The sequence below is a fragment of the Balaenoptera borealis genome (genome assembly GCF_965194805.1).
Source record: "Balaenoptera borealis genome assembly, chromosome: 4".
In the NCBI taxonomy this organism is placed as follows: domain Eukaryota; kingdom Metazoa; phylum Chordata; class Mammalia; order Artiodactyla; family Balaenopteridae; genus Balaenoptera; species Balaenoptera borealis.
Genome location: NC_138861.1, coordinates 98384303 through 98406627, shown reverse-complemented (window position 1 = coordinate 98406627; position 22325 = coordinate 98384303). Strand labels below are relative to the sequence as shown.

Here is a 22325-nt window from a genome sequence, read left to right as displayed (position 1 = left end):
TTGTTTTTTATAGAGCAGAACACAGAATATCAGAGTACACTGAACATAGCAAGAATCTGTATCGTTAGTAAAATTCTTATTTCAGTTTTGTGTTTTATATATATATATGTATATATTATGTGTGTATGTATGTATGTATATGTGTATTATATATGCTTATGTATGTACTGCTCATGCTATTAACTAGAGTTCTTATTGTGGACCACCTTCAAAAAAAAGTTTGAAAGCCACCACCTTAATTCATCTTGGACGCCTCAGCATCTTGCACAGAGCCTGGCACATAGTAGGTGCTTAATAAGTATTGGCTGCACACATGAATAAAAGAATTTCATTTTTTTCCTCTTATAGAGGTATCTCAACAGGGGCTCTAAGATGACCTATGGGTGATAAGGTGCCCCATTTTTCCGAATTGACTTTGCCTAGTGACCCCTGCTTTTCCCAGAACAAATCCCACAAGGTCACAGGAATGAAAGAATGTTCCTTTTTTAGGTATCCGGTGATCTCCTTACCAAGGCACAAAAAGCAATCAGGGTGAATGTTCCCTCGTGGGGCAGCCCCCCCTCTAATACCCACCAGCCCTGCTGGAGCTGGCCTGGAGACTCGGACAATTCCATTCCATTTGTGGGTGGGTTTTGGACTTGAGAATTCAATGCTGACTACAAAGCCCTCTATGATCTCCACCACCGCAGCCCACCCACCCAGTGTGAGCCAAAGGCTCATGTTTCTGGAGCGAGCAGTAAGCAGAACCAAGAGTCCTATTTGCTGAACTGTCTCCTCTCTGATACTTTAAATAATAGCATATAAAAGAAGCTTTACCAAATAACTAAGACTCTCTCCTTTCATTAGCTTAATCACTGGATAGGCAAGAGCCTGATAAAAATCGACTCTATAATTAAGCTACTAGTTATAAAAACAGAGGAAGTAAATGGTTTCCATTTTATGAGTACTAAATGAACCAAACGTTAACAAAAATCTATTATCACGTTTGCAGGGTGGAAGGGGAAGCCTCAATATTAATTATGTTTGGTGACAGAGCCGATGCGAGGTCCGGCTCAGATAAATCTTTTGTTTACACTGGACTGGTTCCACAGCCCTGAGCCACACGCCCATTACCCATAAGCATTCGAAAACTCCTTGGTCCCCTGGGCTCACCTGTGCAGGGTGCAGAGCATGGAGGCGATAGTACTTCAGGGGTCCAAAAAACCCTTCAATGCCAGCCACATACCTGCTCCCTCCAATAATGAAGTACCCAGCAGTGTCATTATAATGGAAATCCTCTCGGAAGCTAGAGAAGAACAAAGGATTAAGAGAGTTCTGGGTTTGAACAGATTTTTTTTTTTTAAAGACTCTTTCTCCTTGACTTAAAACTCCAAATTTCTGCAAACCCTTCACTCTAGTTCTAGAAGATGAGACCATGGTGGGGTCAGGCAGACTTGGGCTAGGATCCCAACCCTGCTATTTACCAGCTGTGTGACTTTGGACCAGTTGCTTAACCTCTCTGAGACTGAGTCTTCTCATTAGTAAAATGATAATTCCTCTCTTACTGGATTAATAAGAGGATTAAGTAAAGACGTACAGCATCTAGCAGCACCTGGCCCACCGTAAGTACCTTTTTTTCCTTTTTATTTATTTTTTATTTGACTTTTTATCTTATATTGGAGTATAGTTGATTAACAATGTTGTGTTAGTTTCAGGTATACAACAAAGTGATTCAGTTATACATATACATGTATCTATTCTTTTTCAAATTCTTTTCCTGGTTATCACAGAATATTGAGCAGAGGTCCCTGTGCTATATAGTAGGTCCTTGTTGGTTATCCATTCTAAAGATAGCAGTGTGTACATGTCAATCCCAAACTCCCTAACTACCTCCCTACCCTTCCCCTCTGGTAATCCTAAGTTCCACCATAAGTACTTAATACATGCTGCCTATTGATATTGGTGAAATTGTTTAGCATCATTGGAATTATTTGGAATTGCTGATCTTAATTGGAAGTATTTTGCTCTAAAAGGAAAAAAAGAAAACTTGTTGAGTAGATAGAAGGTGGATGTGGAGGAAAATAAAAACATACCCTATTAGATAAGAACTGAGGTCAAATTCAGAGTTAGGAGAAGGAGGCCACAGCAAGGTCAAAGGGCTTGGCCAAAGATAAGTGGTCAGCACAGGTGATTTGTTGGAAGTCCACTTTGTCCTGAAAGACTTAAAGGATCAGGAAGGAAAATGGAGGGAAAAAATGGGTCAGCATGAATAAAATGCACAAAGTTGTTCCTGGCAGCATTATTTACATCCACCAAAGACTGAAAAAGTTTAGGTGTCTGTCAGTGAGGACTGGTACCCACATCCATCCAATGGGCCCTGGACATCTACACAGCTTAAAAAGGGACAAAGGGCTCTGTGTACTGACCTGGAATAATCTCTAAAATACATTGTTCAGTGAAAAAATAAAAATGAAAGAGCAGAACAATAAATATATTTTTATCCAAGAAAGAGGAGAATGGATTTTTTTTTTGTATTTGCATTAAAAAAAACTCTGGAGGTATATATAAGAAACTAATAAAAGTCTTTCCACATGGCATGGGGGTTAGGGGATGGAGTGGATGGAGACAGAGCTGAAAGCAAGACATCTAACTGTAGACCTTTTCACATTGTTTTGATTTTTATACGATGTGAATTTATTACCTATTTAGAAAGTAAAATAGGAATGCGTGGACAAAGTGCCATCAGAGCATATGTGAACAGCAAGGAGGGATCAAGATCGGCATCAAGTGAGAAGCCAGGCAAAGACAAAAAGAGCCAGGGAACACCGAGGGCAGATGGCAGCAGAAGGGAAGAACACAGCATGTCAGGCAGGCCGCCAGGAGCCCGGCAGCCTCAAGAGCGATGGGCCAGGGTGACACGGACGGGACAGAGCAGCCCCCAGTGGTCGGGTCGGAGAAGCCAGGCAAGGGGGGGGTCATCCCAGGAGAGAGGACGGGCTGATTGTTAAGCAGAAACCCAACCCTGGGCAGGTGCTCCCGGCTGGAAGGAAGACAAAAAGGTGAAGAAATGGGCACTCTGACAACATCAACCGATGGCGGCAAGCGGGAACACTTAGAAATCAGCTTTCTACAAAGGCAACTAACATGGAAAAGAAATGCTTTATTTCCTGCTATTTCTTTTTCTGGAATCTCAGGCTTGAAGGGCACTAAGAAGATGATGGTCTCGTCTCCTTTTTTTTTTTACGTGGGACCACAAAGTTATTATCTCTGAGAGCTGCGAATTGATTAAAATTTTCAAGACCTTCGAAAGATTTGAACATTCCGACTACCCTCATGAGGTATTACCCAGCACTCAGGGGACGCAAAGCAACGCTTCTGCAGTAGAAGCTCTCGTAATAGAACTCTGCTTAATCAACTCACCAGCTCACCTCACGGCTCATCCCTGCAACACGCTGGATGCTTGCCAGCTGGAGGTTCCTCTCTGGAGGCTTCTTCTCATTTTATTTTTTATTTGAAAAAAAATGGTTTTTTATTTTTTGGCTGCGCCGTATGGCTTCTGGGATCTTAGTTCCTCGACCAGGGATCGAACCTGGGCCCCTTGCAGTGGCAGCACGGAGTCTTAACCACTGGACCGACAGGGAATTCCCTGTCTTCTCATTTTTTAATGGAGATAAAAATAGTACCTATCTACAGGGTTGTTGGGAAAATTTATTTAATATTTAAACAAAGCATTTAGAACAGTGCCTGGCACATCATAGGCACCATAGCAGGCACCATAGCTGTTAACTACAGTTATTATTATTAACCTACTCCAACTTGGACTTTTGCTATCATTTTTTAAAATTAAGTTTATTTATTTATCTTTGGCTGCGTTGGGTATTTGTTGCAGCATGCGGGCTTCTCATCGTGGTGGCTTCTCTTGTTGCTGAGCATGGGCTCTAGGCACATGGGCTTCAGTAGTTGTGGCGCACGGGCTCAGTAGTTGTGGCGCACGGGCTTAGTTGCTGTGCGGCATGTGGGATCTTCCTGGACCAGGGCTCGAACCCGTGTCCCCTGTATTGGCAGGCGGATTCTTAACCACTTCGCCACCAGAGAAGTCCCTGCTGCCATTTTTTGAGTTGCATGCTTACGTAAGATGTGTTTGTTCCCAAACCTGTCAATTGCCAACTGTATGGTCATTGTAACCATACAATGTAATTCAATCTTATGTGATCCGATAAAATAGGGATGGAGAAGAAAGAGATGTTCATTCTTTAAAAATTAAGTTGAATATTTTCAGTAGACTCAGTAAAGAATGGTTACTAAAAAAATTGTTGTGGAATTAGGACAGCTGGAAAAGGCTGGAAAAAGAAACTGAAGAAATCTAGATGGATTTTGGGCTCTGATAGTTTCACAAGTGTCTTTGTTTTCTTTTCATTTGGGAGAAACAGAAATTGGGTACCGTTTATGCAAGAAAGATCACAGGGAACTCCAATCAGTAGACCCATACTCAAAGGCAAGGCTCTAGCTAGAAAGATTGGCAAATTAATGCACATTTCGATATTTTAAATTAAAATAAAATATTTACCCACTTTTTTTTATGGATCTTTGCTTTAACTGAATTCTCAACTAATCAATAAATTACTTGGTCCCTATGGTACTAGATTGCAATTCTTTATCGTCAGTATAATACAACTAACAGATCTCTCCAGCTCCGTCTCCCTCCACAGCGGTGCCTCCAAATTTTTCTCCTCTAAAATTCTCAGTGGCTGCACCAAGACTGCAAGAGATTCCTTGCACTGTGCATTGTTTGATGGTCATCAATTTTGCTGACATAAGAGCTGAGCTAGACAGTTCAAAAGTCCAAGCCAGTCCCTTCCGCAAGCCTCAGACAAGCTGGCAAACTATCTTTATTCTTATCTGGATGTGGGAGAGTGCCCTGGTTTATTACTGTGGAGGACCCAGCAGTGGGGAAAGATTGCCTGCCTCTGTCTTTAACTAGGCCTCACTCAGAATTAGGGAACAGTTTTGGCTCATGGGTTCTTTTTTTGGCCACACCACATGGCAGGGACATGTGGGATCTTAGTTCCCCGACCAGGGACCAAACCCGGGCCCCCTGCAGTGGAAGTGCGGAGTCTTAACCACTGGACCACCAGGGAATTCCCTGCTCATGGGTTCTTTAGCAGGGGAATTTAAAGCCTCAAAATAGCTGTCCCTCTCACCGCTTAAAGTAATTCTCATCTTAAGTGTCACTTCCTCAGGGCCTGGCCTAAATTCTGGCCCCTTTGAGATCCTCTCAAGCCAACCTATTTATTTCCTTCCCTGCATTCATCACAATCTGTAATTTTAAATTTATTTGTGAATGTATTTGTTTAAGATCTGTCTTCCCCCCACTAGATTTTTTAGTTCCATGAAGGCAGGGATGGACTGTATTCTTGATTTTCATCGTTTTATTCCCAGAGTCCAGCACTGTGTCAGGCATGTGGTAAATGTGTTGGGTGAATGAATGTATACTGGATGGATGGATGGATGGACAGATGAATGAATTCAACACTAGACAAGTCTGCAGTTGTTACTGCAGCACTGAACTTCTGAGCACTTAATTCCTGATCTTCCTACACCACTTTTGCGGGATAACAGCTATCATTATGTTTACTTTACAAGAACAAATAAAAAGGATTAAGAGGCTTTCCTTGGAACACCTATAACCATCTACAATATTTGATGTTTAGTTTACTACCTTGGCCCATTCTGAAATCTCTCTGGTGAATGAGATTCCAAATAGCTAACCACAGGAATCCCAGGTGGGCCCAACATTAATTCTTTAGTTGTTCTATTGATGGAGGGGGTCCCAGGGGAAGGGCAGCTGAGACAGTGGTAAGGGGAAGTCTTGGGCCTGGGGACTGCGCGTATTACCAGGTAAGGAATCATTTCAAAGCTTTCACCGGGATGTTGAATTGGTATGTACCTGAAAATCAGTCCTGAATTCAGGAATCTTACATGATCATACTGATTCCATCTTTACTTAAAAGTTTGTAATTTTGTTCATCATGGATTCTTTACATTAATCTTGATTTTTAAAAAAACTGTATTAGGGGCTTCCCTGGTGGCGCAGTGGTTGAGAATCTGCCTGCTAATGCAGGGAACACGGGTTCGAGCCCTGGTCTGGGAAGATCCCACATGCCGCGGAGCAACTGGGACCGTGAGCCACAGCTACTGAGCCTGCGCATCTGGAGCCTGTGCCCCGCAACGGGAGGGGCCGCGATAGTGAGAGGCCCGCGCACTGCGATAAAGAATGGCCCCCGCTTGCCACAACTAGAGAAAGCCCTCGCACGAAACGAAGACCCAACACAGCTAAAACAAACAAATAAATAAATAAATAAATAGAGTAGCTATTAATTAAAAAAAAAAACGCAAAAAAAAATACTGTATTAAATGTTATTTATCATGACTATCGTTATGAGCTGAATTGTGTTCCCCCCAAAATTCATGTTTAAGTCTGAACCCCCAGTACCTCAGAATGTGACCTTATTTGGATATAGGGTCATTGCAGATATAATTAGTTAAGATGAGATCATACTGGAATAGGGTGGGCCCTTAATCCAATATGACTGGTATCCTTATAAAAAGGGGAAATTTGGACAAAGACAGACACTCACACAGGGAAAATGCCACGTGAAGTTTGGCTTTATGCTGCCACAAGCCAAGGAACTATTAGAAGCTGGAGAGAAGCTTAGAACAGATCTTTCCCTAGAGCCTTCAGAGGGAGCATAGCTCTGCTGACACCTTGATCTCGGACCTCTAGCCTCTAGAGCTGCAAGGCAATACATTTCTGTGGTTTAAGTCACTCAGTTTGTGGTACTGTGTTCCAGCAGCCTTGGCAAACTAATATAATGACTAAGTTTTGTCGGTGTCTCCTTACATTTTATGCGGAAGGTGCCTCCCTTGCCTCACCCTAGTCCCAGCCCTGGATCTTACTGTGATTCACTCCACTCGTGTCAGCAGCTACGCTTCTGGGATTTAAGAGGAAAGGAAGCCCTTACATCGAAAATGAAAAAAAGCTTATGAAATTCAATCGGTTGTCAAAAGTGTCTGAGGTTGCATGTGGGTGTCAGGGGAGAAAGGGCAGGCATTATTTTAGACCTCACATCCTGAAATGCAAACCCTTAATTTCTGGGGCAAAACAGGGCACTCGAAGAGATTTCTAAACGGGCCACACATCAGCTGTTTCTCCAAAGCAAACTCCCAGGCCTTTCCTATTCTCAAACTCTTCATAGAAGAGCCCATGGCCGCTGGTTATATAACAAAACGCATATCTGTTGAATTCTTCCACACTGGTCTAAATCCACCTGGTGCACTTAAGACTTCTGCTCTGTTCTAAGGCCTCAGCCTCTATGCTTCAATATAGCTATCAAGTCACCCCCTGACTTTCTCTTCGCAGGCTAAGGAATAACACTGCTTTAGCCTTTCGCTATAACTCTAATCCTTTAATCCAGTCATGAAAATAAGAATTGTTCTAAAAAAAAAAAAAAAAAAAAAAAAAAGAATTGTTCTATGTGCCCAGAGCCTAAAAGAAATTGTTTGACTTAAATGTAAACAGAAATGGTGGGGGAAAAAAAAAGAAGTAGAATGTACATCCCCTACTCTGCTGTCATCACCCCTCTTTGCTTTCCTTTCTCTAATAATTGGTTTCCAAGAAAATTTGGATTGTGTGGAGACTCTGAGTGAATGGAGCCTGTTTGGAGAGATGGTTTTTGGCTGAGCGTAGTGAAATGACTAAAGGATGAAGGAATGAACCACCCCCCATCCGCCAGCCAAAGTGCCCAACAGTCCTGATACATTTTTTTTTATACATTTTTGTTTTTGGCCGCACTGTGCAGCATGCGGGGTCTTAGTTCCCCGACCAGGAACTGATCCCATGCCCCCTGCACTGGATGTGTGGAGTCCTAACCACTGGACTGCCAGGGAATTCCCCTGATAAATTTTTTAAAATTATACATATGAAGCTGCTAATTTTATTTTATTTTTTTAAGCTGCTAATTTTTGTTTCTGTCCTTTACTTATTCTTAAGCATTTGAATTTATATCTATATATCTATATATATATATATATACATTATATATATATATATACACATTATATATATTGATATATATATATAAAATCTAGATATGATGAGATATCCCGAGTTCCTAAAGAAGAGCTCATGCCCCATTTTTCTGACACTGTAAGACCCACTCTTAAACAGGGATGTAGAAGCAAATTAAAAATATATGACAAATGAGGAAAAAGACCCAATTCTCAGTTTCTGTAACTCTTGTAGAGAATCGTTATATAAGACTGAAAAGTTACCCCAATATCAATAGTTGCATACGTTTCAAATTTACATTATAAACATAAATATGAAGGCTGTCTGCTTTTATGTTCTATACTAGGCCAAACTTACCAACCCTTCTCAATAAGCAACATTAATACTCTTATTTTTCCGAATCCTTTGTAGAAGATAATTTTCAAAGAAAACAAATTATAAAGTGTCATGAAAGGAATAATTTACAGTGAGATCTGGAGAGAGAACAAGTTTCTCTTGCTTGGAAAAAAAAAAGGTTGTGGGGAAAACACGGAGAGTTTTTGTACATTTAAAAAAGAAAAAAAATAGTACAAAGATTAGCTCCAGGGCAGATTAGCCACAGTCCATGCTTGAAAAAACTGAATCAGACAGGGTGGGAATAACTTCAGGGTTGAGGGCTAACGTATGAAGGTTCCTTAACCCTCATCCAGCAAATTTTGAATCAAAAGAAAAATCACACTTACCTAATGGTCTGATTATGGTAGTCTTTCAAATCCTGTCCAGTGCTGGTGGTTACTACTATCTATGTTGGGAGAGATACACAAGGATCAGTTATGCCTCAAGACCCCACATCATAAATACAGTCCTGGATATCAGTTACTCGTAAAATAGGCTTCATAGTCTTTCACCTGATCAGTTTCTGCAAAAAATAAAAGGAGCAGTTTACTAGCCCTGTGTATATTTTGAGACTTAAGACACAATTTCTCCAAATGACTTTTTTTTTTAATTAATTAATTAATTTATTTATTTTGGGCTGAATTGGGTCTTCATTGCTGAGTGGGCTTTCTCTAGTTGCGGCGAGCAGTGGTTTCTCTTGTTGTAGAGCACGGGCTCTAGGCGTGTGGGCTTCAGTAGTTGTGGCACACAGGCTCAGCAGTTGTGGCTCGTGGGCTCTAGAGAGCAGGCTCAGTAGTTGTGGCGCATGGGTTTAGTTGCTGTGCGGCATGTGGGATCTTCCCGGACCAGGGCTCGAACCCGCGTCCCCAGCATTGGCAGGAGGATTCTTAACCACTGCATCACAAGGGAAGTCCTGACTTTTTTTTAAAGAAGTATTTTGGTCGTTTTATTTTTATTTATTTATTGAAAAAATTTTTTTTGGCCACACTGTGCAGCATGTGGAATCTTAGTTCCCGACCAGGGATCAAATCCATGCCCCCTGCAGTGGAAGCTCCGAGTCTTAGCCACTGGACCACCAGGAAAGTCCCTCCAAATGACTTAATGTGATAAAAATATCTATAATGCAGTTTCCCCCAGTGGGTTGTGGACACTTCCACACTACCAGCCAAAGGTTCATTTGGTGTATTCGTGCTTGAAAGCTTGTTGCGTAAAAAGACAAGGAAATGTGTAAGATACAACAAGGAGTTCTTGGAATTTGACTGTGATTCCAGGAGAGCCTTAGGGGGAAAAACAAGACAGGGGATGAATGTTCTTCATGCACTGTGGCTTCCCAACCTCTCTCCCTCAGCGCTGAGAATTGTCACTGTCATTTCAATGGTGACAATGTTTTCGTCGCGAATGTTGTTAGCTGTCATGTATTCTTCTCGTGTCTGGGACTACAACATAAGCCCCTGGGGTTAAGGGGCTTAATTTATTCCCCCCAGTGCTAGCGCAGAGCAAGTGTTCAGGAAACACATTCTGGCTTAATTAGATTGTCGAAGATATGGCTCCAACACCATGTCTATGAAAGAAAAGCTAACCCATAAAATCCAACCCAATTCAGCCATATAGAGCATGTTGGTTCAGAGAAGAAAATGAGTCAGACCAGTTGTTTCTCTAAACCAACCATTTACTTTAAGCCAATGTGTCCATTTAGTCAAAGCAATGAATATAGTAGTCTCACCACAGAGCTGGATTTTGTGTAGAAAAACAATAAGTACTATTTTGGAACCTATGTGATCAGAGAGACCAGATGGGATGGAAAGACGAAAGGGCAAATGGCAAAAGTTTACTAAAAAAAATCTACTTCTTTTTTCTTTCCACTGCATCTGGTCTTCCTAATTCTCCTCTCCTGTTTTACCCGATCATGTACTCTGCCATTAAATTCATCTCTTTAATTAAAGAACTACTTTGATTTACTCTCCTGCTCCGAAAGCTTCGATGACGCTGTGCTGCCTTGCAACTAGAAATTTAAATTCCATGATATTCAAGATTCTCCACATTCTAGCCCTAAAGACATTTTTTTCTTCTATTAGCGTTCTATAGGCAGCGAATTTCTACTCCAAACTGGTTTATCTGCCAACCTCCAATGATGTGCTAAAGTACCCCCTCCTTGCTTCTCCATTTAAACTCTGCCCATCCGTAGGAACCTTCTTCATGAAACCTCCCCTGAGCACCCCAGGGTGAAGTGCTGTCTCTCTTCTGTGAATCAATACGAATCATTTGGCAATTAAGCTCGCCTTATGACACCCCTTCACCTGCTTAATGTGACTTCCATAAATAGTCTGTAAGCTCCTTGAGCAGAGTGCCTTGCATACAGCTGGTGCAAAATAATATCTGTGATTTGCTCTGATGATTTGATACCTAAGTGACACATGGTACTGAGCTGACCTTAAGAGAATGCAGCAGCCAAGCTATGCCGCCATAATCCTCATGCAAATGAGAAGCTAAAACATGGACCACAGCAATGTCACCTAACAGCATTAAGGAAACAAACATACAAAAACTGCCAGCTAACATCTTACAGACTCTCCTCAGGAAAGCTACAAGGACTGACTTGATTTCTTTTCTCTTCAGAAAAAGGAAATGTGATAGACCTAACCGCCAAGGGAAGTCTGTGTATTATCCAATACACAAGACAAACAAAATGTCTTTTCCAGTTTTGTTATCGGAAAATTACAAATGAACAAGAAAAGCTGATGAGAAAATAAAGTAACCAGAAAAAAGGAGCATACTGACACCGTATATATGAAGAAATGGAATTATCTTCAATTATAGCAAGAGGTTTGCCATAATCCATAAAATCTGTGTTATGAAAGCTTGAAACTATTATGTGCAGTGTTTTATAGTACAAAGTAGTTAAAGAACCTCCATCTCACCAGAATTATCACTTAGGTTTGTTGGTTGCTATTTGTCGGTTTAATGCCAAGCATAAGCAATTGTTTTAACTGCCCAAAACAGTCATACCATTTCTTGGCTGAACTAACCAATAAATTTCCTGTAAAAAAGTTGTAGATTTGATAACACTATATAAATATGGCCAAAGCTGTCTTAACATTTATCTCCCCAAAGCCTATCTCGCTAGGAGAAAAGGCTTCAATTGCTCAGATAATTGTGGTTATGTAGCTGGCTATATTATTTACTCATTCACAATATAGTCGAAAGAAGCACTTTAAAAGTTAATTAAATGGGATAGAATTCTTATGATTTAAATTTCCAACTATAAAAATTTGATTAAAAAAGTGTTATGGTTGTAAAAGTTTATCAGATACCACAAATTTGTTTTTGCAGATTTCCTAGCTCCCTGACTTTACAGCAATGCTTAAAGTTAAGTGACGATGTTGATATGAATCACGGTGGAGCCAGCTTTCAGTACCTGGCCGCCATTAAAAGACATATCCAGGCGACACCACTCCTTCAAGGGTATGGTGAATTTCGTTTTTACAGCAAGGTCTTCTCCTTTGACAAGATGCATTTGAATATGCAAGTGGCCTAAAAGGAAAATGAAAGCTTGTGAAAATGACAGAAAATACTTAGGAGTGAATGAAGGGGCTATATCTTTTCGACGACTGTCCTAAAAAGCTATAAGACTAGATCACATTCCTTCTTCCTTTAAATAAAAGCAAAGCAAAGCAAAACAAACAAAACACATATGTGCATTCATCTGTATATGTTTGTTTTAAGCTTCCAGAAAAAAAGTTTAACTTGAATCCCATATTTGGAAACCATCATTCTCATTGAATTGCCACGTTGACAACATTCCTTATTCTAGACAGACGTATCTGCCAGTAGACAGAGCATAAGAAAACTACACTATCGTTCTAAAGGTTCTGTTTCATACTTACCCTCTTCAGTAAGAAATACAGAAGGCGTGCCGTACATCTCATTAGAATCAACAAAATACAGAATCCCACAGAGATTAGCCTTGCAATAATGGAGTAAATAAAGCCACAGTGAAACAGTAAACCTGTAAGAGTGAGGAGAAAAAAAATTCTGCAGATTGATATCATCCAAGAGCAGGTAATTACAGTTAACAATGACGGAGTAAATTGCTTTCTTTCCAATGAAGGGATGAATTTGCCTTCGTGTTCATCATGGGAGATCAGCTTGCAAAGCTTGATTTTTGAGACAAAGGAGGTAGTTATAGTAACTGCAAAAGACAGGAGTTAAGCGTCGCTGTACAAAACTAGCAGACATGGTACCTTGCACCAAAAACTCTTCCTGTGCCTTTCTGAGCTTCGCACAGGCCCACCATTTGAATCCTTGATTAAGGCTTATAAAGCCAGACACAGAATAAAAATCTGGATTTTAATAAGAGGTGACTTGATAAGAAGCTGTTCTAATTTCAATGATTTAAAAAAAAACATAATTAGGGCTTTTTGAGCAATTTTGTTTCTTTCAAAGATAAAAGCCGTAAGGCAGAAAAATGCCATAATTTGCAAATGGCACCACTATATGCTAATCAGGACACACAGATACAATTTTAATGCCCATATTAGGTTATTCAGTATCACAGTTCTGGCTGACCAATGTGGAACAACTACTCTAATTGTTCCATTTCTGGACTAGGGCTATTTTAGTTGAAAAAATATTGTCCATCTGTGATTTGTGGAGTGAGGATAAAATAACAGTGGTCAACTTAACTAGGACACATTTAGCCAAGCTATGTGATCCACCAATCATTCAGCAAATATTTGCTGTTAGAACACTTGCTTGATGCCACACATTGTGCTAGTGACCAGCAGTTTAAAGATAAGCTGGGAGTAATGCATTCTGCACGTGAAACATGAATCAAGGTCAAAACCCGTACAGAGAATGCTCTCCATTACCCCAGTAACCAATTCACAGTTTGGGTTAAAGGGGCAGCAGCCCCAGGTTCTTTGGGGACTCATCCCAACAAGACCTTTAGAATATTCTGGGCTTTATCATCTGGCCTTCGAATCGGTGGTAAGATATGCAAACAGATGGTACCACACAGCTCCCTCCTGACCCACCCAGCTGAGCAAGCTCATGAAGATAAGTTATTACAAAGGAAGCTTAGCAAGAACATACGCTTAGTAAAGTGACTCAAGATCTTTCTACAGCCAGCAGCATGGGAAGAATTAAAATCACCCTGCTAAATCCATCCAGTCTGAGGTGAACCACGAACAATTTTCAGCATCTTCAATTCAGCAGAAGGAAAAAAATATATCTGGGTTTTGCTGAAATCAGTGGAGGAGATCAGAAGTTGTGAGATTTCAAGCAGTTCATCCAATCTTCCAAGACAGAAAAGGCAAAGTGAAGGCTGCAATCTGGCAGGGCTGTGGCTGGCTGCACCTGACACCTTGCAAAGCCTCAGGATCCAACACCTGACTCACCTACTTGGGTCATTCCCAGCACCAACATACAAGGTCAAGCGAGGATTGATTGCTAAGTGCAAGAATAATTTCAGAATGCTTTGAGGTTCCCAGGTCCACAAATTCTGCCTAAGCTATGTAGATCTCATCATTTTTCCAAAGCATATTACAAAGGTAGGTCTTCCTAACTGGCTCCACTAGCCTGCTCTGGTCCTCAGATAAAAAGAGCACTACCGCCCCACCGGCCCCCATCACCGGCCTCTTCTTACACTGGGTAATCTATCCGCTGGCGTCGGGCGGCCTCTAGCTCTCGATTCCGAAATCTCGGGAACTTCTTCACAATGCCTGTGTTTTCTCCACTGGAGGCAAAGAGAAAGCCCAGGAGGGTGACCACATCTGTAAACAGCAAGACGGCTGCCTTTTAATTATTTCCAGAAAAACACTGCTTCCAACATCACATTCTTCCTGGAACCCACTGCCTAGCTCCCATCAAACATTTAAATGAAGAGTCTGAAAATATTAGCAAACATTTATTGCACACTGAATATATGCCAGGCACCTGAGAAGCACTTTACAGAGCTATCTCAATTTGTGTTCATAGCAACCCTATAAAGGAGATTCTTTTTTAGTCCCATTCTACAAATGAAAAGCCCAAGGTATAGAGAGGTAAAATAACTTGCCTAAGGTAACAGAGCTAATAAGTAGTAGAGCGAAATTTCAAGTTTCCAGCTCAGGGTCTATGTGCTTAACCATTTCACATCCTGCCCTTCTAATGCTAAGAAAAGCATTTTGAATTTATGTAATAGTAATAATAGTTAACACTTCAGTAGCACTCACTATGGTCCACACTACTGTATAAAAAAATATATATCTATATATAAATTCATTTAATCCTCATTATTATCCCCAGTCTATAGATGAGGAAATAGATGCACAGCTGCCAAAATGCTAACATTTATTTAACACTTAGAATATGCCAGCAACATGCTAAGCACATTTCAGGAATAATCTTGCTTAGTTTCACAATTTATGAGGTAGATTCTATTACTGTCCCCCTTTAAACTGAGCCTTAGAGAAGGTTGAATAATAAGAGGTGGAGCTGGGATTCAAACTCGAGCAGTCTGGTTTCAGAATCTATGCACTTAAAATTGCATAGTTTTTTTTTTTTTCATCTGTGCAGACTTTCCACATAACCTCAACGTGTTACCCTATGCAAATATTACTAACCATACTCCTTAAAACTAGGGAGGCTTCCACTTTATTTTGCAAATGTGTGAGAATTCTGTGGTTCTAGAAAAGAGGAGCATCCATAACAAATCTGAAAGGGAAAACTGAATTATTTCATCTATATTTAATACCTACAAGGCTAATATGGATTTTTTTATTTCCAATACCCCACCCCCCTTCAAAGAAAAAAAATTCACCGAATACAACCTAGAAATAAAGATCACTTTTCTCTTTCTTAAAATGTTCCTTGGTTTAAATATCCATAATTAAATGGTGGAAATAATCTATTTTCCTGGGCTTCTTAGAGTTGACTTCTGCGCAAGTTACCGAATGCCAATATTGGAAGAAATTACAGGAGCCTCAGCCCGGGATATTGGACACCCCAGCTCTCATTCCTCAAGGGGGAAAAATGTTTTATTATATAAAGAGGTACCTCTGGTTCATTACAACTTGGAAATCATAAGAGCAATGTTTTCATAGTCTCAGAAATGCATTTGGAAATCCAAAAGCGTGGAGTTATCAATTCCAACAAAAATACTTCAAACCTTATTTCTTTGCAATTTGAGCTCAATTTGCGCACACCGGGCTTGCTGGTTAGTTACGGGAGTGGAGGGAGGGGATTAGAAGTGGAAATACTGCAAGGGTGTCTTCAGAATCCAAGGAAAAAATTCACCAAGAGGTTGATATCAGCCAACCTTGGTTGGCTTCCACCATGTTGAGTGGAACATAAGAGACCAGACGGTCATGTTTGCCCCCTGGGAAGCCTTCTGCTAGTGATTGATGTTGAGTTATCCAGTGTAGAGTAGAAACATTTATCAAAATGAACAGGATTTCATTCTGCCCAACCTGACTCCAGTAAAAGGAGGCTTCATAAAGGAGGTTTCCAAAGTGAAGGGAGTTAAAAGTGAATGTTGATGAGCCATTCCTTTATCCAGTGATCAAAGAAAAGCTGGCTGAATAGGAGAACTTGCAGCAAAAGCCTGTGGAGGGAAACTCTAAGATGCAAAGATCTAAAATAATTTTTATAAACACATATCTTTTGTATCCAACCAAACCAAAGCGATGGTGGTTCTCTTGTAAAATCAGTAGCTTTAATGGTTCTTTGATTTGGAGTTCTATTACAATTTTCCCTCAGTATAATATTGTCTTTCCATTTCATTAGAAATAACTAATATGAATGAAATTTGGGGGCAGGGAAGGACTTCAGAATTCACCTAGCCCAGGATAACATTTTCTAGTAACTGACTGGCTGCTTGGAGTGCTATAAATGATGAGTGATGGGTGTCATAGGCATTAGAATGGGGAGTAACAGTACCAGTGCCATGCCCCATTAAAGAATTTACAGGTAGGAACACTTAAGCCCAGAACTTGGGCCCAAACAGGTTAAATGGCTCGCTTACATAGAATGTAAGCTCCAAGAGAGCATGCACTTTACTTCATTCATTATTCCATCCTCAGAGCCAGAAGAGTGGCCAACACTTGATAGAGCCTCCATAAATATTTAGGGAGTGAATGAATGAATGGATGAATGATCAAATGAACATAGTTGTGGCCAAGTCAGAATTTGAACGTGTCTTTCACCCAACACGTTCCATAATTTTATAACGTGCCCCATGCTGCCCAAGCCAAAAATTAAGTCTCTCTTTTTTCAGGTCCTTCCCCCAGATCCATTTCTTTGGCTAATCTTGAACGAGGAAGTTAGGTAGGGAAAAGGCATCATTATGACGTAAACACAAAATGCCAGGAAAACAGTTCAGGTTTGGAACCTACCCCCTTGGTCATTTTGCTTGTTTTATTTCCTCAGATTCTAGAGCAAAAAGAGGCATTAGATATAACATGGTGCAAACTCCTTCATTTGGCAACAAGAAAAGGGTTAGTGTCTTGTTGAAGGCTGTATAACTAATAAGAGACCCAGGTATGACTCAAACCTGGTCTGCCACTGCAAAACAATGAGCTTTTTATTAAACCACATCACATCTCACAAGCTCTCACAGAGAGAGCTAGGACTGGTGTTCAGCTGGCATGCCCCTGAGCGGCTGTACTGGTTGTTAAAGTACTGAAACATGTCAGTGTATTGGTTAGATGATTGGTGTTGCCCTGAACCTCCAAAGCCCCCACCCACTACCCATCCACCCTGGCTTCTCCTTCAGAGTAGAACCCGGCTCAGCAAGGATCTCCAGCACCATCCTGTTTCAGCACCAGGGCCAGCGCCCGGGGGAGCCTGACTGGGGCCCCCAGCTCATACTATTTGTTAAGTATTTTGAGTATCATCCTGAGTGGAGTGGCTGGGGGGGTTACATAGCCCATTCTCCAGTTCAGCCTAGTGATCAGAGCCCTGAGAGGACACCTGCTCTGGGGAAGGGCCCGTTTCTACATAACAAAGCCCTATTCAGGATGAGCTTCAAATACATCACAGTGATGCAGCTGAGATCCTCAGTCCCTTTGTGGGGAAGTTAGAGATAGTCTTGAGGCAAGGAATAACTGTGGTTAAAAGTTTGTAAGGGGAACCTGGAGGAAAAGAAGCTAAGAGTTTCCCACCCAGAGAAGTAAAATTAGAATGTCGATAACTCAATCTGCTTTCCAAATGCAGGACACTAAACAGGCAGCAGCGATCTGGAGTTTTATTTTCCTTAAAGCCAAAGCCTGAGAACAAAAACCCTACCTTCTAGCAAGTATGATTTAGGTCAGAACTTCCACCCCAAGGATACTAGGCAGTGAAGTGAGTGACTAAGGAAGTCTGTAACATACTCAATACCAGGAGTCTTAAGAATAAATAAATTCCACTCCCAGTAATTTATCCTCCAAAAATATTTATTTGTGTGTACAAAGATACATGTACAAGGATGTTTGGAGAAACCTTGTTGTTACTGGTAAAAGACTAGAAATGACTTGTATGACCATCAGCAGGGGACAAAGTAAATAAATTATGGAGTGTCAGGCAACGCAATGCTAAGGAGCTATTGAAAAGAATGGGGTTGTGTAGCAAGTACTGACATAGAAAAATCTCTGCCGTATTGTTAATGAACGCAGGGCCGAGTCTATAGTATCCTCCAATGTGTGTATGAAGAGAAGGGGCTATCAACCTAATGCTTACAGGGCAGAGAACATTTCTGGAAGGAGACACAGAAACTAGTGTTATTGAGTTTGCTTCTAGAAATAGGACCAAAAGAGTAGGGTGGGTGGGAATTTACTCTTCCCCCAAACCCTTTTATGCTCTCTGAACTTTCCACCAGGTACATGTATTACTTTTTTGGCTACAAGGGAAGAGAACAACATCTCTGAGCATTTCCGTGCAGGCGGGGAGAGGTCTCCCACTCGCATGCAGAGGTCTCCCCGCGCTGGGCGCTGTGGTGGTTCAATCCGCTTCAAAGAGGCAAAGTCCAGTGGGTGAGGAAAACAGGATGATCCAGGTCAGTGAAAATTCAACTTATAAAAAAGTGTATTCCTTCTAAGTTAGAACCTGGGTTAGGACTGTATTAGCATATTTCAGAGAGGTGGCTTAGCAAAGTTGAAAGAATCAAGAACTGGGACTCCATTAACGAGTTCCCTGGGCCTCAGTGTTCCCCTCTGTAAGGAGAGAATGAGAATACTGTCCTTCCCTGGGGCTACTAAGGATTAAATGAGACATTCTGCATAGGAAAAGTGGTTCAAAAATCGTAAAGGGCAATGCAGATGCTAGGTACTCATTAGCAGTATTACTGAAAAATCCAGTCTACAGTGATTAACTGGGGGAAAGAAAGAACTGTGTCTTTTTTTTTCCAGAAGTATCAAATGTGTAGTTCTTATAGTTACAAAAAGTATTGTCATGTCATTAACCTGAATTGTCTCACTGAATAAACTGATATTTTCACAGAGACACGTAAAGTCTGTCTCCAAAATTTGACTTAGTCTTCTATGATTTTGTTGTAAAGGAATTTTGTTATAAGAAATTCCACTTCCAATCTATTGGACCTGAAAATGAGAATGAATTGTCAGTGAAAAGAGAGTGGAGAAGAAGGAAACTTCCAGGTTCCCCAGTTTCTGACTTAAGAGGGAAGGTCAGGAAAACGTTCATATAGGTAGAAGTAGGACAGAATGCTTACTGCACCTGACCCTGGCATTTAAGAACCTCCAAAGTGCGGCCCCAACCTGCCTTCCCAGTCTTATTTCCTGAATTGCCTATCTCACACTTGAGACTCTACCTGAACAAATAATGGCTCAAGTGCTGCTACTCCACACTTCACCCGTGGCAGACATCGGTAAGCAATCCGCATGGCACTCTTTCTCACTAAGCACAGACTCGGCCTCAGAATCCCTCTCAGCACTGTGCTCTAGGTGGCTACCCCCATCGCTCTGGGCTGGCGTGCAGGATGAAACTCATTTGCCATCCCTCACACCAAGGGATGCAGGCTCGTCCCCACTCCCCCATCAGTCTGCATTGCCTCCTCTTTTTTTTCCCTTCTGCTTGGATGCCTTTCCTTTATTCCTTTTCTGACAGTGAAAACTCTACTCATCCTTCAAGTTTCTGTTCAAATGGCACTTCCTCTGTGAAGAACCCTAGCAAAGTGCCTAACACGTCGACTGCTCAGTAACTTTTTTCAATGAATAAGTGACTTCAATAAGTAAATGGCTTCATGATGTCATCTGGCAGTATAGCTTAATGGTTAGGCATGGTGTTTGGGAACCAAACGACCTGGGTTCAAGTCCTAGCTCCATTATTAGCTGTGTGACCTTAGACAAATTACTCTACCTCTCTGAGTCAGTTTCCTCCTCTGTAAATAACGACAGTAGAGCACGGGGTGGATTAAATTAGATACTCGCACAAAGCAATTAGCCCAGTTCCCGGCACATAGCGAGTGCTCAGTAAGGGAAAGTAGCTGTTACGATTGGTAGCTGTGTTTACTTCCTGTAAAACCACCTTAAAGAGAGGGACCATGTCTGCATCTTGGAGCCTTCAGACTTAGTAAAGAAATTGGTACGTGATAGGTGTTCAATCAATCTTTATTGAATTGAACATGATACACATCATAAGGGGGTGGTGGGTACCAACAGAGAACTAGGGGAGGCTGGAGGGTAGAAAGTTAATTTCTGATGTGGGAGTCAAAAGAAAAGAAAAGTGCTTTGGGGGAAGGAGGGGAAATTTGAGCTGTCTACTGAAATATGAGTATGATTTTGCCAGGAAGACATGAAAGATGGCACTGGGGGTGGGGGAGTGTTGGGGGGCAGCCAGGGACAGCAGCTGCCTGTAAAAGAAGCTTCTTTAGCCGAGGCATAGGGGTGGGAGATCACAGACTCAAACTAGAGGGCATGTGCAGGGTGCAGGTGAGCTCATGTGTGGTTGCAAAGGAGAATCACTGCAGCTTTATCCAGCTCAGCCCAAACGGGCTCCACCGGGGAAGCCTCAGAGTGTGCTGGCCCTAGGGAAGGCTAGTGGAGGGTGCCGCCCATCCCCACATGCTCCCTACGATAGCCGTGTGAGGGTGCTGTCACAGTGTGATGGTCACACATCAGCTAAGAGAGAAAGGGTCCTTGCCCCTTGGCCCACAGCATTCATCACTCAATCAACAAACAGTCACCGCGAGCCTGCCGCGTGCAGGGCGTCGCGCTGGGCACTGGCACCAGACAAAGCGGGACTTATGGAGCCTGTGTTCTAGTATGGAGACACTCAACAGGCAAATAAGCCATTACATATATTTAATTACAAGGTCCAGCCGTGCCAAGGCTGTGAAGGAAATAAAAGGTGGATATCGATGGGACGGGAGTAGCAGGGGTGGAGCTGCCGCCTTAGATAAGGTGGTCAAGGAAGCTGTCCCGGATGAGACGCCATTTGTGCAGAGGTAGGAATGAGATAAGAGAGCAAGCCACGTAGTGATCTGGGGGAGGAGCATCTTAGGCGGAGGGGACAGTAATGCAGATGTCCGAAAATGGGAGCGAACTTGGTACATCAAGGGAGAAGCAAGCAGGTCTGCGTGGCTGGGACAGGTGGGCAAGGGTGAGCGTGGCAGAGCGTGGCAGGAGATGAGGCCAGCAAGGGGACAGGGACAGATTCCACAGGCCGTGCTAAGGGACATGGCTGACCCTTCCTGATGTGATGGGAGGAGCCGCCTGCAGGGGGTGCGGTGAGCTGCTTGCACCGGCTGCCGTGTGAGGAACGAGGGCAAGTGGGGAGGCCATTTGCAGCTTATGGCCAGAGTCCAGACAGGGACAGTGGTGGCTTAGACTAGGATGACAGCAAACACTGGTGAGAAGCAACTGAATATGCAGTGACGGGCCGAAGATAGAGGCCGCAGGGCTAGCTGACCTGTCAAAATAGGACGTCAAGTCCAGGTGCGCCCCTAGAGCTACCGGCCTGTGTGGTTGATTTCTTCCTCTGGGTGAGTCAGGCACACGTGTGGCTGGTGAGGGGCAGCAGCTAATGGCCGGTGCCCTCCCCCGGGGGAATGGACAGTAAGTGGCCTCAGGCAGGGGGGACCCAGCCGCCGATGGCCCACACACCCAGGATGCAGGAGGAACAGGTGCATCCGAAGGGCACGTGGCCGAGCCTTGGCACACACGTGTCCTGAAAGGCTGCCGGCTTCTGATCTGGGATCGGTTTACTCAGCGGGGCGGGACAGAAGCCGGCTGCACCTCCACCGACAATCAGCCCACCGGCCCGGCCTGGCAGAGTCCCAGCCCAGGAGGTAAGCTGCAGAGCGTCTGGGCGCACACAGCTCGGGGCCTGGGAGCCGAAGCTAAGGCTCTGATGGAGGGGGACTGCAGCCACACTCACAGAACATTGGTGAGTGAGGACTGGGCTCTCTTTGCAAAGAAAAAGAGAAAAGGCAAGCGAGTCAGGGGGTACTTAGTTCAGACGCAGACCTCTTGTATGACATCAGGCACTTGACACAGAAAATGTCTCCCCCCCCCACCCCACCCCAGGGCTGGCTGCAGACTGTGACGAGGCCAGGCCTGAGAGCTCCCCCGTGGCGCCCTGATGCCACCTTGTTGTTCCCACTTGACTCTTGCTCTTCAAGAGCCGAATAAAGAAGCCCCTGCTGGGAACAAGCCAGAGGCCTGGCCCCCTTCCATCGCGCAGACAAAATCAAGAACAGAGGTCGTGGACACTCTGACAGGACTGCTGCAGGCACTCTTTTGATTTGTCTTTTTAAGGGAGGGAGAGGAAGTGCTCCCCTTTTCTTAGCCATACAAACAGTTGGTTTTGAGGGTGGCTGAAGCTCCCCGCACCTATTTCCAGTGACTCTTAGAAAAGGTTTTCCTCTGCGTTATTAGACTGGTTCTCACCCCAAAAGTAATGGTCTGAAGGAGGCAGGGAGAACAAAAAT

At 42.7% G+C, this 22325-nt stretch overlaps 1 protein-coding gene across 1 annotated transcript in view; it reads right to left on the bottom strand.

Annotated features, from left to right (window-relative positions):
* SEL1L3 (SEL1L family member 3) overlaps window positions 1–22325 on the bottom strand; it is a 99951-nt gene that overhangs the window by 62746 nt on the left and 14880 nt on the right. The window contains exons 3-7 of the mRNA XM_082389254.1: window positions 14067–14193; window positions 12307–12428; window positions 11838–11953; window positions 8770–8828; window positions 1153–1285 (exon numbers count right to left, since the gene is read on the bottom strand). Coding sequence (XP_082245380.1) covers window positions 1153–1285; window positions 8770–8828; window positions 11838–11953; window positions 12307–12428; window positions 14067–14193 — 557 coding nt within the window. The remainder of the gene's footprint in view (window positions 1–1152; window positions 1286–8769; window positions 8829–11837; window positions 11954–12306; window positions 12429–14066; window positions 14194–22325) is intronic.